The sequence below is a fragment of the Mus pahari genome, chromosome 10 (assembly GCF_900095145.1).
Source record: "Mus pahari chromosome 10, PAHARI_EIJ_v1.1, whole genome shotgun sequence".
Classification (NCBI taxonomy): Eukaryota; Metazoa; Chordata; class Mammalia; order Rodentia; family Muridae; genus Mus; species Mus pahari.
Genome location: NC_034599.1, coordinates 58,927,928 through 58,943,618, shown reverse-complemented (window position 1 = coordinate 58,943,618; position 15,691 = coordinate 58,927,928). Strand labels below are relative to the sequence as shown.

The following is a 15,691-nucleotide window of genomic DNA, read 5'->3' as shown; positions in this document are numbered from 1 at the left end:
AGGGGTCAGCTACTTCTTCCTGGGTGACTTCCTGCAGCTGCAGAACCTTGGGGATGGGAGTCCAGCCTTCCTCCTTTCCACTCTTTTCCTTATATCCCAGGGAATCCCAGCCTGGCAGTTTAGTAGGGTGGAGGTCAGAGCTGCCACTCTGCAGGTCTGTGAAGCTGGCCACCACTGCACACACCCTCTAGTGGTTATAAGGTGTGCCAAGCACTGAGCTGGATGGGCCTGAGGAGGAGCAGCCCTTCAGGTCCTTCTAAGGCTGCTTGTCATTCAGCTTTGGCCACTGTCCCTAGCTAGCATGTTGAGTGCTAGTTCCATTTTACAGTGGATAGCCCACACTTACCCAGTTGGAGAAGTACCATGGTAGCATCAGTCCTGGACTCAGGCTTACCAGACTCTGGCTGAAGTGCAGGAGGCATCCTTTCTAGGCTATATTACCCCACCCTATACCTCCCAGTGAACATGGGCCAAGAGGCGAAAGTTTGCTTAAGTTAGCAGTCCTCTTATTTATTTATTTAATTGTTTGTTTCGTGTGTGTCTGTGGTATATGTGTTGTGAGTGTATATATGTATGTCTGAGGCCAGAGGTTGATATTGGCTGCTTGACTACTCTCCACCTTCCTTCCTTATTTATTTATTTATTTATTTATTTATTTATTTATTTATTTATTTATGAGAGAGCTCCTCAACCCCATATCTCCTCAATTCTGGGGTTGCCAGCCAGCACTGTTGGGCCTGGCTTTTTTTTTTTTCCCCCACATGGACCACTGGACATCTAGTTCAGGTTGTCATGGTGAACACTTTAGTGATAATCCATCTCTCCAGCCCCTAGCTTAAGGTAGCAGGCTTCTTAAGGGCCTGTTTTAGTCTCTCCTAGCCTGGTATTCCTCAGGGAGAGATGCTTGTGCCCAGAGCAAGGAGTAGGAGGGACAGAAAGTCTCAACTCATATTCCTCTCCAGGCGTGATGTGGGGAGACTTCTGTAAGGACCCTCCCCTACCATGAGGGAGGCCTTGTGGATGGTCTACAGGCAGAGAAGAACCCCTGCTTCAGGAGTCCTGGTGCCTTTGACACTCATACTTCTTTCTAGCTGGGTTCAAGTCCCACCCCAACCAGTGATGACAAACTTGTATAAGCTATTGTGTCCAAGGCCTTGGCACTCTATATAATGGTGGTTGCCAGCCACCCTCATCTCCAGAGTCTTGTAGCAGGGAGCTGTGGCCTCCGTATGAAATGTCCATCCAGCAGATCTAATAGAGGCAGTACCATGCACCACATTTAGGAAACCACACCCCCCTAAAAGCGATGTTGTGACATCACATGGTTACTTTACATGCCTCTCCCTGCTGTTGGGGGTGGGGGTGAGAATGTGCTGCTCTCTGGTTTTGGTGTCTTAGTGCTCCCAATATGTTTCAAATTAAATGAGCAAGTTTCTGTGCCTCAGTTTCCTCATCTGTACACAGAGAAAATAAAACCCATTAGCTGTGTAGACTTGAAACTTCTGCTAGCATGGTAAAGAGCTCAAAGCATCTGCTCTTACTGTAACCCAGAGGCAAGGCAACAGAATCTCCATAAGAGAGAACAGAATTGGCTTCTCTTTGTACTTATTACTTTATTTTGGGAGACTTTTGGAGACAGGGTCTTACGCAGGCCCAGGCTGGCCTCCAGGCCACTGTGTAGCCCAGGGGAGCACTGAACTCCTGATTCTCCTCCCTCTACCTCCCAAGTGCTGTGGTTATCGGTGTGCACAATCCTGTAGGCTCTCTTTGTGTTTTAGGATCATCAGCTTCTTCAGGGGTGAAATGGAAATGGAAGCTAAAAGACAAGTTTGTGTGAGTGCTTCTTGCCCACTTTTTTTTTTTTTTAAGATTTATTAATTTATTATATGTAAGTACACTGTAGCTGTCTTCAGACACTCCAGAAGAGGGAGTCAGATCTTGTTAAGGATGGTTGTGAGCCACCATGTGGTTGCTGGGATTTGAACTCTGCATCTTTGGAAGAGCAGTAGGGTGCTCTTACCTGCTGAGCCATCTCACCAGCCCTCTTGCCCACTTTTGATGTGTGCACTTATTAGTAAGCACTATTTCCTAGATTCTTCCTTCTGTTAGGCAGGCATCAGTCCCAGCATTTTCAAAGGAGAAACCAAGGCCAGGACTACTCATATTCACCTTGGCCAAAATAGTGACGGGTGGGTGTGGCAATCGACCCTGCAGCACGGGAGTACCTGACTCCAGGTAAGGCTCAGGAAAGGATTCTGCATCTTTCCTGCACACATGGCCCTTCCCCCAGCACACATCCAGACCTGGTCCTGGACTTGCATACCACCTTCGCAGCATCAGTCCAGAGCACGAGTATCCTAAAGGGGATCACAAGTCCGCGCCCCATCCTCCCCACTCCGCCTTCCGCGGGGTGCGGCGTCAAGCCCCAGGCCAATGAGAGTAGCGGAATTTCTTTCATTGAGCTCCGGGCCCGGCTCCTGCCCGGAAGGGGGCGTGGTGCTGCGCCGGGGGTGGGGCCGCGGCGCGCCAAGGGAGGGCGGGGCCGGCCCTGCGGCTGGGCCAATCGGCGCCACGCCCGGGAGGGGGAGGGGGAACCAGGCCTTTTTTCCCCTCCGCGCGGGGCCAATCCTGACTTTACAAGCTTGAACTTTTGCCACCCTCGGACTAGCAAGCACGCCCGAGGAGGTACCCCGCCGCGCCGGCTCCAGGGCAGGAGCGGCCTTAACCCTTCCCATGCCGGGTCCCCAAGTCTGTCCCCAACTTGCCCCCGTTTTTATAGTGAAACATAGCTGGGGAAAGCACGCCCCTCCATCACTCTTGAAGGAGCATAAGGTAAATCCACGAAGGGAGAAGAAAGCGCCTGGCCTCGAGAGGAGCCTAGGACGCCAGTCGGGAGAGCCCAGGCGACCAAGAGGAGCCATCCAAGAGCACTCCTGCCTCTACCCCACCCTGTTAAAGTCCCCACCTCGGGCTATCCTAGAGCTCCCTTGATCCCCCGCCCCCAGTTTAGCCTACGCGTAGCAACCCCTAGTTCTGGGCAGGGGGTGTGTGGAGCCTTCATGGGTCACGGAAGAAACCCGCTATCCCAACTTCGCCGCCGCCCCCCAACTCCCCAGAGACAGAGGGCAGGAAGGCGCGCACACACGCCCATTTTTATTAGCCCGCGCTGAGGCTGGGGGTTTGGACTGACTCTAAAGTGCAATGCGCGTTTGCAAGTTTGGGCACAAGCCAGAGAGAGGCAAAGGGCCGCCTTGGAGTCCGGGTCGCGGTGGGTTCACCCAGCAGAGCTGGGCAGCAGGGTGTGAGTGTTTGTTAGCGCGTGTGCGGGACCGCTGTGCCCAAGAAACGACGTGAGCTTGAGAGCGAATCGCGGGCACTGTCAGCCTCGGGGCGGGGGTGCTGGGGCGGGCGAGGGGCGGGGGCCCGGGTTCGGCCCGCCCCGGGAACCAGCCCCCTCGGAGCCTCGGGCTCAGCAATGGGACGTGTTCTCCTTTAAGAGTTAAGAAACTTGAAACCTTGTTTGCGCAACAATCAGCGCCGCAGAGCCGCCAAAGTGTCTAGACTGGCATATGATGGGAGGCAGCCAATGACTCCGCGGCGCTCCTCCGGGGGCCCTCAGTGTGCGTTTGAGGAGAACAAAAAAGAGAGAGAGCGCCGAGCGGGGGAACGAGCGAGGGAGCTGAGTCCAGAGAAAGAGCCGCCGGGCGCTGCCTCGTCAAACCTCGCTGGGACCGCGGGGCCACCAGGAGGCACTTTGGTGAAGGGGGGAGGGGGGCGACCTCGGCAGCCGCGGCGCCCGAAGCGTCTCAGCGCAGCGTGGGGCGGGCTGCGACCTCTGCCTCGGTGGATTGCATTTTTAATTAAGGATTTCTAGCAGCTCTTTGGGATTTTTTTTTTTCCGGCTTTCACTCATGTGTTGACACCCGCGTTCAGGAGAGACTTGCCCCAAGTGCACCGAGCGCCCGGGACCTGAGACGGAATTGCTTTTCGTGCGTGCAAATCCAAGCATTTTGAGTTTTGTTTGGGACCTTTTTCTTGCTTTGCTTTTATTTTTATTTTTATTTTGTTGCAGGGATCTGGGAGTTATCCACAAGCCTTAGTTTCGGATCCTACAGGGAAAGCCCATGTAGCATAGCGCTTGGCTTTTGAAGGCAGAGCTGTGCAGACACATTTGGGGGCACGACGCAAGCGCTTTGTGCTCGTGTACCAGCCGCGCAACTTTTGAAGGCTCGCCGGTCCATGCAGGGTGTCTCTAGTATCGTTTCGCCGGTGGCTTCTCTAAGGCTTCAAAGAAGCTGGAGTTGAGCGGTCCCGGCCCATCGTGATCCATGTAGCCTGCTGGTCCCTCGCAGACTGCGGCACAGCACGCGCGTGTTCCTGGCCCGGCCCGGCGCGAGCTCCCTCATGTTGCAGCCCTGCGGTGCCCCTTCGACGACAGGCTGTGCGCGGTCTGCACGGCGCCCCGCGGCAGAGCTTCATGTGGGGCTTCGGCCCGCGCAGCCGGCGCCTCGTTGAGGGAACGGACCCCCAGTAACCGGAGACCGCCTCCCCTCCCACCACCCCAGGCGCCAAAGGGTATCGTATGTTCAGGTCTAAACGCTCGGGGCTGGTGCGGCGACTTTGGCGAAGTCGTGTGGTCCCTGATCGGGAGGAAGGCAGCGGCGGCGGCGGTGGTGGCGACGAGGATGGGAGCCTGGGCAGCCGAGCTGAGCCTGCCCCGCGGGCACGAGAGGGCGGAGGCTGCAGCCGCTCCGAAGTCCGCTCGGTAGCCCCGCGGCGGCCCAGGGACGCGGTGGGACCGCGAGGCGCCCCGATCGCAGGCAGGCGCCGGCGCACGGGGGCCCTCCCGAGGCCCGCGTCGGAGTCGGGGGCCGGGGCTGGGGGCTCCCCGCTGGATGTGGCGGAGCCTGGAGGCCCGGGCTGGCTGCCTGAGAGTGACTGCGAGACGGTGACCTGCTGTCTCTTCTCTGAACGGGACGCTGCAGGCGCGCCCCGGGACTCTGGCGATCCTCAAGCCAGACAGTCCCCGGAACCGGAGGAGGGCGCCGGGCCTCGGAGTCGCGAAGCCCGTTCGCGGCTGCTGCTTCTGGAGCAGGAGCTCAAGACGGTCACGTACTCGCTGCTCAAGAGGCTCAAGGAGCGTTCGCTGGACACGCTGTTGGAGGCCGTGGAGTCCCGAGGCGGCGTGCCGGGCGGCTGCGTGCTGGTGCCGCGCGCCGACCTCCGCCTGGGCGGCCAGCCCGCGCCACCGCAGCTGCTGCTCGGCCGCCTCTTCCGCTGGCCAGACCTGCAGCACGCAGTGGAGCTGAAACCCCTGTGCGGCTGCCACAGCTTTACTGCTGCCGCCGACGGGCCCACGGTGTGTTGCAACCCCTACCACTTCAGCCGGCTCTGCGGGCCAGGTGAGCGTGCGCAGGGTATCCTCGACCTCCGACTATACCGTCCTGGTCCCTTTCTGTGGTCACCTCTTTGTTGGATACGCTAGGGATGACTCCCCCTCCCCCCCCCCCCGTACTTGGAACCTGCAGGGGTTTGAGGAAAGTTGAGGGATAGATGTCTGCAATTTCAGATGGTAACTTTATTTTGTGGCACCGGCGAAGTGAGAAAGGGACACGTTCGGGTTTCGATATGCAGCCTCTGGAGTTTAAAGTAGATTGCAGCTCTGTGAACCGGGATAGTAAGCTATGGAGAGGCCAAAGGTGTACATGCCACCTCTCCTTTGGGGACTCACCTCAGTCGGTACCCAGCTTCTAGCATGTGTACGCATATCCTATACCCCTGATCTGCTCTTCCCTACCGAGTTTGGTATGGCTATGAAGCTGTCTGTAGGGAAGTCACGCCTAACGTCAGTAGTGTTTGCAAAGATGTTTGACTTGTCCCTGTCTACAGATTGTGCCCATACTCTGCAGGGCAACCCCCCTTGTTTGCAACATCCTTTGGGATGGAATGCCAGGCTCTTCCATCGTCACGGCTCTTAATTCTGCCCTTTAGCTTACCTCTGAAAGACCTGAGGCATCTGGGAGTCAGAGGCTGCTAGCTCTTTTGTTACCCTGAGAACTGGCCCCTTTGTTCTCCTGGGATCTTCTGCACACACCCTACCTTAACTTAGCCTTGCTTAGCTAGGCAGGCTCAGGTGCAGGAGCAGAGGTGAGGAGAGCTGAAGGGCTCTGACAGGCCAGAAAGTGTACACACACACACACACACACACACACACACACTTTATGTACCACGAGGAACACTTGCTGTAGGTGTAGGTAAACACATCCAATGGCTTTGCATTTGCAGGAGAAAATGGAACAGGTAGGCCCAGGCTGTTGGCTCTGGTCAGCTCTCTGGTCGCCTCACTCAGAGTGGACCAGCAGCCTAGGAAGCCTGACTTCTCCCTGTATAGAGGAGGGCCTAGTGGCCTGACAGAAAGGAAGCTTCCCTCCCATTATTGCGGCTCCTGATGTGCTCCCCTCATGGTCCCTCCAGGTGCAGTGTAGACACTTTGGGTAGTCCTTGGCCAGTGCCCGCGCTGGACTCTCTGTGCCTGGAGGCCCATTGACAGCTTCCCCTGTTGGAAACTGCTATCTCTTTCTCTGGGGAGGAGGACTCCTTCCTATTTGTGGTTGTATTGCCTCCTTGTATTTTTGTTTGGGAGATCGATGGTGGGATCCACTACACTCTTCCAATAAGGCCCTAGTGAATTTTTTGTCTGTCACCAAGTCACAGTACTGGCCAGTTTGTTAAGCATCACTCTGTACCAGGTACTCTGTGTGTGGTGGGGAGGCAACCAAGTCGGATTCATGCTGTCAAGAAATCTTCCTCGGAGGTGGGAAGAAAGGAGGAGGTAAGGGGGTGGGGCTAGGTCAGTGGTCTGAGCCACCAGGAGGGCTGTGGGCGTGCATGTAACTGGATCACCTCTGGGAGTGCCTTGCCTTTAACCTGGAGCAGCCTCAGAGGAGGGGGTGGACCTAAAGAGGGCTTGCGCAGGTGGGTGGACCGGAAAAGGAGGGGTGAAAAGCTGTAGGCTTTAGGACCCACTCAGATCCTCTCTTTGCCTTTCGAATTGGCCCTGCTTAACCGCGGAGAAGTTGAGGGAGACCTGATGAACTGTAGACCTAGGCTTAGTGACCTTGGAAGAATAAGAATGTGTTTTAGTGTAGGAGGGCTCTGGAAAACATGTTCAACTGAACTGAGTATTGGAACTTAATTCCCTGCCTCCCCCCCCCCCCCATTGAAGCTCTTCCCCGTTGGGAGGGGGCGCCACTTGGAGGACCCTAGTCAGTCAACTAGGGGCACCTCTGAAGACTGGTTGTGGAAAAGAAGCAAGAGTTTCCAGTATGCCTGGTTGACCCTCTTGCCTTCCCTGGGACTGAGGACCGGGGAAGCCCTTTGCTGCCCACCCCGCCCCCGGGGCTGGCCGCCAGCCTGGCTCCTAGAAATGGGCGGGCACATAGCTGGGGTTCAGCGGAGCGCGTCCTGATAAGGAGACCGCTCCTCCCAACTTTCCAGCTCAGGGAAGAAGGCTGAGGCATGGGGCAGGCAGACGACAGACCGACAGACTGACGGGGCATACCACTAGAGTAAAGTGCACGGGAACACCCAGCACCAGTCGTTCGTGCCTGGCCTCCACCCTCAAGGAGTCCCAGTGTCAAGACCTGTGGAAAGTGTGGTTGGTCCCCTTCTGAGTGTGGCAAGTTGATGGCCCTGGCCTCCTCCCATCTGTAAAGTTCCGAGTTAGCCTGAACGACTGAGGTGAAGAGGTGGTGATGGGTAGATTACAGGTTCCTTGGGCTTTGTCTATTATGCACAGAAGCCTCACCCAGAGAACCAGTCTCAGTGCATGATCCAGTCTGGGGGCCCCTGGGAGGTATCTTTCCCGGGGCCTTTCTGTTTAGGACTAAAGGCAACACTGAGTTGGTGGCTGCCTATGTGGACGGAAATGTGGAGAAATACTTTAATCACAGCTCTGACCTGTTTATAGAGTTCCTTTCTCCTGCAAGTATCCATTAACTCTGGAATGAATCTCCTGCTCTTTGCGTCCCTACTTTTTTTTTTTTTTTCTGTAATTATATTCGGTAAATTACTATTATCCAAATTGTGCCCGGGAAAGAGAGAGCGAGAACTTCTGAAGGGCTGGAGGAGACTGCCTAGGAAAACACAGGGTTCCCAGGCCAGGCCTGGAGGAATTAGAATGGGCTAGAAAGTTTTTCCTTTTATTTGGCCTGGCATTATCCCTTTGAAATGAGATCAATTTCAAGTTGGGCTTCCCGGCCCCGCCCCGCCCCGCCCCCTCGCGGCCCCTCGGCCTGCCTGTCTGCTCCCCGCTCCTCTCTTGGAGGTGAGGAAGCCGCGATAATGCCCAGTTTGCCTCTTGCTGGCGCCAGCCGGCTGCGCTGTTTATCTGGCTGCTGGGGGAATCTGGGCAGTTAGGCTCCTTCAGCCTTAAAGCGCCAGGAGCTCCTTTTCTGTCCTCCGAGCTTGGAATCTGAGCCATAGGTTCTGAAGGAAGAAGAAACAGAACGCCCAGGGGGCCCACCTCCAAGCCCGCCGGGGGCGTCACCCCCCTCCCCCCAGAAAGAAAAGTCGGAGGTCCAGGCAAGCATGTGGATCTTGTTCTACAGCAAAGAGCTGCCCTGCAAAGATGGGTGGAAAGTATCAAATGGAAATTCCCGCCAGGCGCAGAGAGAGGCTGTGAACTTTTTTCTGGTCTCAAATGAAGGTCTAGATCCCAGAAGGCTAAGTAGCCCCTGAGGGCTGACCAGAGGGTGACTGGGCTGGGCGGGCCTGGACTGAGTTCTGATGCTCTTGGCTCCTGGCTGACTGACTATTCAGCTTCTGGAGGAAGTTAGGGGAGATAGATGCTTCTAGTGTTTCCTGGGGTTGGAGGTCTGAGGGGCTTGGAGTTGCTGATGTCTTCCTCTTTTTTCTCTTGACCATGTCCAGTTCTCTCAAAGGAATCTGCAGACATGAGAAGTGTTCTGTTAGAGTATAGAACATGTTAATAATTTCCAAATCATTGTAGTTCTTAAGAAGTAGGACATCTTCTAGTTAGTGGACAAGGAGCTAGAAGATTGTCTTCTGAGCCTGTGTCTCAGCTAGTGGAGGGCTCACCTCCTGTGGCTCCATCCTCCCGAATCCTGGAGGCTGTGTGGGAGGGAGTGGGAGCGACAGGTAAGAATTACTGGTATTGTTCACAGCACATCATTCATAACAGCAGAATGTGGAACCAACCCAAATGTCCATTAGCTGATGAATGGATAAACAAAGCGTGACGTAGCCACACAATGGAATATCATCCAGCCATAAAAAAGGGTGAAGTGCTCACACATGCCATGGCGTGGATGAACCTGGAGAACGTTGGTGGCGCTGAGTGAAAGAAGCAGACACAAAGGGCCTGTGTGATTCCACATATGTCAGACATTCAGAGTAGGCAAATCCAGAGAGACAAAAAGTAGATTAGTGGTTGCCTGGGGTTTGGGTTGGAGTATAGGAAGTGACTGTTAATGGGGATAGGATTTCTTCTTGTGGTGATGAAAATCTCCTATAATTAGATCATGGCGATGGTCACACAACTCTTCGAATGCACCCCAAACCACTAAATTGTATATTTTAAGAGGGTGGGTCTTGTGACCTGTGAGTTTATATATCCTATATCTCCTCTTTTCTTTCCTCTTTTCTATACTTTCTTTTTCTTTCTTTCTTTCTTTCTTTCTTTCTTTCTTTCTTTCTTTCTTTCTTTCTTTCTTTCTTTCTTTCCTTCTTTCTTTCTTTCTTTCTCTTTTCTTTTCTTAGAGCATTTCTCTGGGTAGCCCTAGCTGTCCCAGAACACACTCTGTAGATCAGGCTGGTCTTGAACTCACAGAGATCAGGTCTGGTGCTCCTCCCACCCCCACCCCCAAGAGGTACTTGGGATGGCCAGAGATATCCTCTGGTGTGCATTACCACCTCCGTGCTTTGCTTTGCTTTGCTTACGCTTTCTTTCTTTCTTTCTTTCTTTCTTTCTTTCTTTCTTTCTTTCTTTCTTTCTTTCTTTCTTTCTTTCATTTTCTTCCTTTTTTTTTTTTTTTTTTAAATAAAAAGATTACCTAGTGTTGGTCTCCAACAGCAACAGGATAATTTATGCAGCTGCCTTCCAGTACAGCCTTGGGCAGGTCCATTCGTGGTGGGATGTCAGATGTTCCATCAATAAAAAGGAGTTAAGAGCCTTTGTTGGTGGGGCATGCCTGTAATCCCAGTGTTTAGGAGGCAGAGGCACAGGGAGACTTTTGAGGCTAGCCTGAGCTATTGCATTGAGACCCAGTGAATTAGTAAAGGCCGGGCCCCTTTAAATCAGATGAGCTAGAGTTCTGTATTGTGGGCTGCTGACTAGAAACCTTGCTCTTTCTAGAAGGTTCTGTGGTTAGACGAAGTCCCTTCTGGAAGCTTAGCTGTCTTTCCCTGGCTGCAGGTCTGCAGTTCTGGTTTACCAGTTTTCTGTTAGGAACCCTACCTCAGTGGTGATTGTAGCAGTGGCTGCTTCCTTAGGAGAAACAAGGCGAGCACTTTCTTTCCTCTGCCCTTCTTTGCTTTTAGGCAAAGTCCCTGTAAGAGGGACTAGGGATGGCCAGGGATATGCCTGTAATGTGTTCAGGAGGTGGAGACAGGAGGGTCAATAGTTCAAGGTCATTCCTGGTTGTATATTGAATTCAGGGCAAGCCTGAGTAAGAGATACTGTTTCAACACACACACACACACACACACACACACACACACACACACACACGGGGGGGGGGTGACGGGGGAGGCTGGGATGGTGACCAGTGCTTGCTGCACTCCAGCTACTACCTCTGTTGCTGGAGACAGGTGTGGGGGCAGATGTCTATCCATGCCTTGGGTTTCAGGGGTTGTAAAAAAGGGTGTGCACAGCAGACAGACTCCGGTTCTGGCTCCACAGCTGGTTTCCCTGGGAGTCACTTCCATTCACCAGGCCTCAGACTCCTCTATGCAGTGGGAACCCAGGCTCAGGCTTCTCTCCCTGAGAGCCTCGTGCCTTTCCACGCTGGGCAGCTGGACCTCTCTCCGGTCTGGCCTCTGGGCTCAGGATGAATGAATGCGAGTAAAGTGGCTCTCACTGAAAGTGGGTAGTCTTCCTCCCTGTGTGCTATTAGAGGTCACTGACTGCTCCCCCTTTGGCTCTGGGATTCTTTCTCCCACTCTTGTCCTGGCCTAGAATCACTGAGCGAGCACTGGGTGGAGAGGGGCCCTTGGCTCTCGGTCTCTTGGAATAGTGAAGCTGAAGCTGGGCCTGGGTGCAAATCCCAGCTCTGCCTTGATTGTCCTGGGTGTCAGGAGCCAGGCAGTTTCCCCATAAGCAAAATAGGAATGTGCAAATCATCTTAGATATTTGTTTTGATCTCTGAGAAAAGATTAAATTGAAACTGGTGTCCGGTGAGCATGATTAACAACCGTCGTGTACTTGAGGTCTGTAAGAATCAGAGAGACAGTGGTTAAGAGTCCTGGCTGCTCTCCTAGAGGACCTGAGTTCAATTCCCTGCACTCACATGGCAGCTTACAACTGTCTGTGACTCCAGTTCCAGCAGATCTGACACCTTCATAGGGACATACATGCAGGCAAAACACCAATGCCATAAAATAAGAATAAATAAATCATATTTTAAAAATTCTGAAGCCAGCTAATCCCAGCATTTGGGAGGCAGAGTTCAGGGCTAGCCTCGTCTATAGAACAAGTTCTGGGCCAGCTGAGACTATGCAGAGAAATCCTGTCTCAAAACAAGCAAACAAGAAATAATTCATAAGATGGAAGTGTCTGGTACCAGGTGAATGTCTGGTCTCTTTGGTGGCTCTGCCCTCCTTTCTCCTCTTTGACCCATGTCCACGGAGTCCCTGCTTTAGACTCTGAGCCTTGACTTTGAGGAAGTCACTTCCGGATGCAGAGGACAGGGTTGGGACAGGAGAGGGAAGCCTCTTTTGGGTGTATGGGGCACACATAACTAATGCTCCTGTAACTAATGGTGCCTTATTATAATTGCGAAAACACTCATTACTCCTGTGTCATTCCTGATAGCCACCTAATAATAGTTATTACTCCTTTATTACTGTGGAGTTTGCCTTAGCTTGCGATCTGATGGGGTTTGGTTTCATTTACAGAAAATGGAGGGTCATTTCATTCACCCAGATTGGTACTTAGTTTAGCAAATTGTTACTTCCCTGGTAAAGCAAGAGCCTAAGAAATTCCTCAGATGGCAAAGTATATGTTTTGAAGGAGGAGTATTTTAGGCAAAGGAACAGCGGCCCAAAGGCAAACACCATAGACGACCCGGAATCAGGCTGAGCTGGAAGGCTGGGATCCACTCCTAGCCTTTCTTTACAAAAACACGAGAGCCTGAGACCATAGGCTGGAAGTAACTGGCCTAAACTGTGGGGAGTTCCAGGGTTCCAGTAGCTCCACCATCATCCCCACACCAGGAGTGATGGTTCTGATGTGGGCTAAGGTCATCTTTAAACATTTTATTATTGTTATTACGTATGTAGTAAGGGTGCATACATGTGAGGCATGACACACGTGAAGGTCAGAGGACAACTGCAGACCATCTGTCCTCCTCTTCCACCACGTGAGTTCTGGGGATGAAACTCAGGCCCTTAACCTTGGCAGCAAGCTTCTCCGCATGCTGAGCCAACTAGCCAGCCCCTGCTCCCCCAACCCCCACTTCCACCCCTGTTACCAGCCGCGTTTCCACGGGTGGACCTTCTGAACTCCCGATTTGACCTGTTGAGCTGTGCAAATGAAAATTGAGGAAGCCCTCATTCAGGTTTGATTTCACACAAGCCACGTGATTGTCAGTATAAGTGTATTCAAGGTATGTTGTAAGGGTTGCGCTAATGCTAAGAGGCTCTATGCTATGTTTAGCCCTGATGCAAACAGAACTGAGCCTGCTGTATGTTATCCGGCCACCCATGTGCACTGACTTCTGCACCCATGTTTTTCTAGTTGTAATGATAATAAAGGTGCTGTTTACAGGAGTGTGACCAAGAGTTGGGCTAAGCATTTTTGCATATGCTATGTCTTTTGCCCTTCTGGCAAAACCAAGAGGTCTGTGATTATCACCCCCGTTTTTTTTTAGTTGAGGACTCGACTTGGAGAGGTGAAGGAACTTGCTGGAGCTCACAAAGCATAGGTGTCACAAGTAGGGACTGAGCCCTAGGCTGTCTGTGCCCTTAGATTTGGGCAGCAGAGATGCTGGGAGACATGGAAGACTTCCTGGGCTTTGAGGAAACTGATGGTTAAAAGGCACGTGGAACACCGGGAGTGACATATGCTGTATCCTATCTTCTAGAATCACCGCCGCCCCCCTACTCTCGGCTGTCTCCTCCTGACCAGTACAAGCCACTGGGTAAGTGTGCCCTCCCCTGGAGGGGTGGGCTGAATTGGGTGCCCCACTCCCACGGTTGGGCTGCTGCAGAGAGACTATTTACATCTTCAAATTCTAGGCTCCTCGCTAACCTCTCTGTGACCTTTAAACATGGGCCTGTGGGAGATGAATGGGTTCTGACTTAAGCTGTTTTTTAGAGGTGGGTTGGAATTTTTGGGTCTCTTTTCCTTCCTTCCTTCCTTCCTTCCTTCCTTCCTTCCTTCCTTCCTTCCTTCCTTCCTTCCTTCCTTCCTCCCCCAGCCTTGGGTTACCATCCACCAGTGTGTTAACTGAGAGTATGACAGGCACACAGGGCGTAGAGTCTTTGTTTAGCTTTACCTGTCCTTGTCCACTACCTGGATAGGACCTCGGAGATGAGGTCTCTGAGGGAGGTTAGGGGAGAGGGTGTGTCATTCCAGTCAAGTTCTGTGCTGTGGCAAGCTGTCTTTTTCTGTATAGCTTGGAGGCTAAGTGTCAGCTCACATTCTGGGGTTCACACATACATTTTTAAAAGCAAATGAGGGTTCTGGAGAGATGACTCATGGTTTGAGAGCACTTACTGCTCATCCAAGAGGATCTGGGTTCAGTTCCTGGCACCTACTTACATCAGGTGGTTCCCAATTGCCTGCCACTCCAGTTCCATGGAATCCAGTGCCCTCTTTTGGCCTCCAAGGGTACTAGCATGCACATGATGCACATGCAAACACTCAGGCTCGCACACACACACACACACACACACACACACACACACACACACACGTATACACAACTAACTAACTGACTAACTAACTGTTTAAAAGCAGAGATGCCTTGGGCCTTGGGCTCTCCTCTGTGGATTTAGGGCAGTTATTTGGTCTGTGGAGTTTTAGTAGCAGGTGAGCTGGCCTCAAGAGTTCCAACACAGCAACTCTGTGACCAGTAGTTTCTGTAAGGCCCAGGCCTCAAAAGTACATTGGCATGGTGTGGGTGCTAGAACATTCCCAAGTGACCACAAATAGTAAGTCTATACTGTTTATGGTAGAAACTTCCACCCTCGAGTGTGTGAGCTCTGCCTGGAAGGTCACTTTCCTGCTGGATCATGGACTCAGGTAGTCACCCCAAGTTTCTTCCAACCCTCCATCTTCAGTGAAGTCAGAGATACAGTCACCCTAGACTTGCTTGAGGAGTTTGATCCATGGAAAATGGAGCAAAGGCTGTCTCTGTCTCTCACAGGTGTGGGAGGCAGTGGCTGAGCAGTGATGCTTGTTCCACTGTGAGCCCTGTGCCCAGTTTGTTTACTTATCTGGGAACCAGTTGGGTTATGGTCTGTAGGGAGGTGAGGGGGAGCCAGCTGAGAGAGGAGAGGGAGACCCCTAGCTGAGGAGCTGCAGGGCTGAGAGACTAACCCAGGGCAGCCATCGCTCAGGCCATGGCTTCTACTTTTTCCTGCCACAGGCTAGCCTTGGCATCTCCTAAGCCCTATAGAAGATGCCTTGCTCCATTAGAGAAAGAAAAACTCAAAAGTTCATAAGCAATAGCAGGCTCATTGCTGGAGGAACTGTCTGTCTATCAGCCTGAGGAGAAGCAGATAAGCCCCAAAGAGTGACCATTTAAAAACTAAAAGGAAGCCATGCTTGGTGGCACACAACTTTAATCCCAGCACTTGGAAGGCAAAGCCAGGGATATCTCTGAGTTTGAAGCCAGCCTGGTCTACAGAGCAAGTTCCAGGACAGCCAAGGTTACACAGAGAAATCTTGTCTGAAACAAACAAACAAAAACAAACAAACAAACAACAACAAAGGAAGAAAAAGATGCTGATGTGTGTTGCATTACTTCACAGTGGGACAACCGAGTCCCAGAAAACAAAGATGACTCTTGCCGGGGCTCACAGAACTTCATGTTGGCATAAGAGCTAAGAATGACTTTTACTGATTGAATCGAATCAAATTGATTGATTGAGACAGGATCTTCTTAGGTAGTCTAGTCGGCTTCCCTTGCCTCAGCCTCCCCCTTCCTGCTCGCTGGAATTACAGATGCGCATCAAGGTGGCCGGCTTTGTTTTTATTTTTTTTTAAATGAGGTAGTTACAAGAATCCTCCCTCAAACGTGAGCGGTGACAAAATGTCGGTGGCGGGAAGGCCATGTTCCTCACGTTGCCCACTGTAACTCCTTCATGCTACTCGGTGGAGCTGAGCAAGCAGGGCAGGTTGTGAGGCTCTTGTGGTGGAGGGTACGTAACTCTGTAGGGGACGGTGGTGACCCCAAGGACCACCAGCTGTTTCTGGAGGTGCATCTTAAACTTTTTTTTTTTTTTT

At 52.4% G+C, this 15,691-nt stretch overlaps 1 protein-coding gene across 2 annotated transcripts in view; it reads left to right on the top strand.

Moving 5' to 3' along the window:
• Positions 1–3,520: 3,520 nt before the first annotated feature.
• Positions 3,521–15,691, top strand: part of Smad6 (SMAD family member 6) — a 69,482-nt gene continuing 57,311 nt past the window's right edge. Inside the window, exons 1-3 of one of the 2 annotated variants that reach the window (XM_029543777.1) lie at positions 3,521–3,989; positions 4,073–5,402; positions 13,323–13,379. In XM_029543777.1, the coding sequence (XP_029399637.1) occupies positions 4,583–5,402; positions 13,323–13,379 (877 nt within the window). In that variant the 5' untranslated portion in view covers positions 3,521–3,989; positions 4,073–4,582. Of the gene's footprint in view, positions 5,403–13,322; positions 13,380–15,691 lie in introns of both variants that reach the window. The other variant, XM_021206826.2, reaches the window with a different exon arrangement.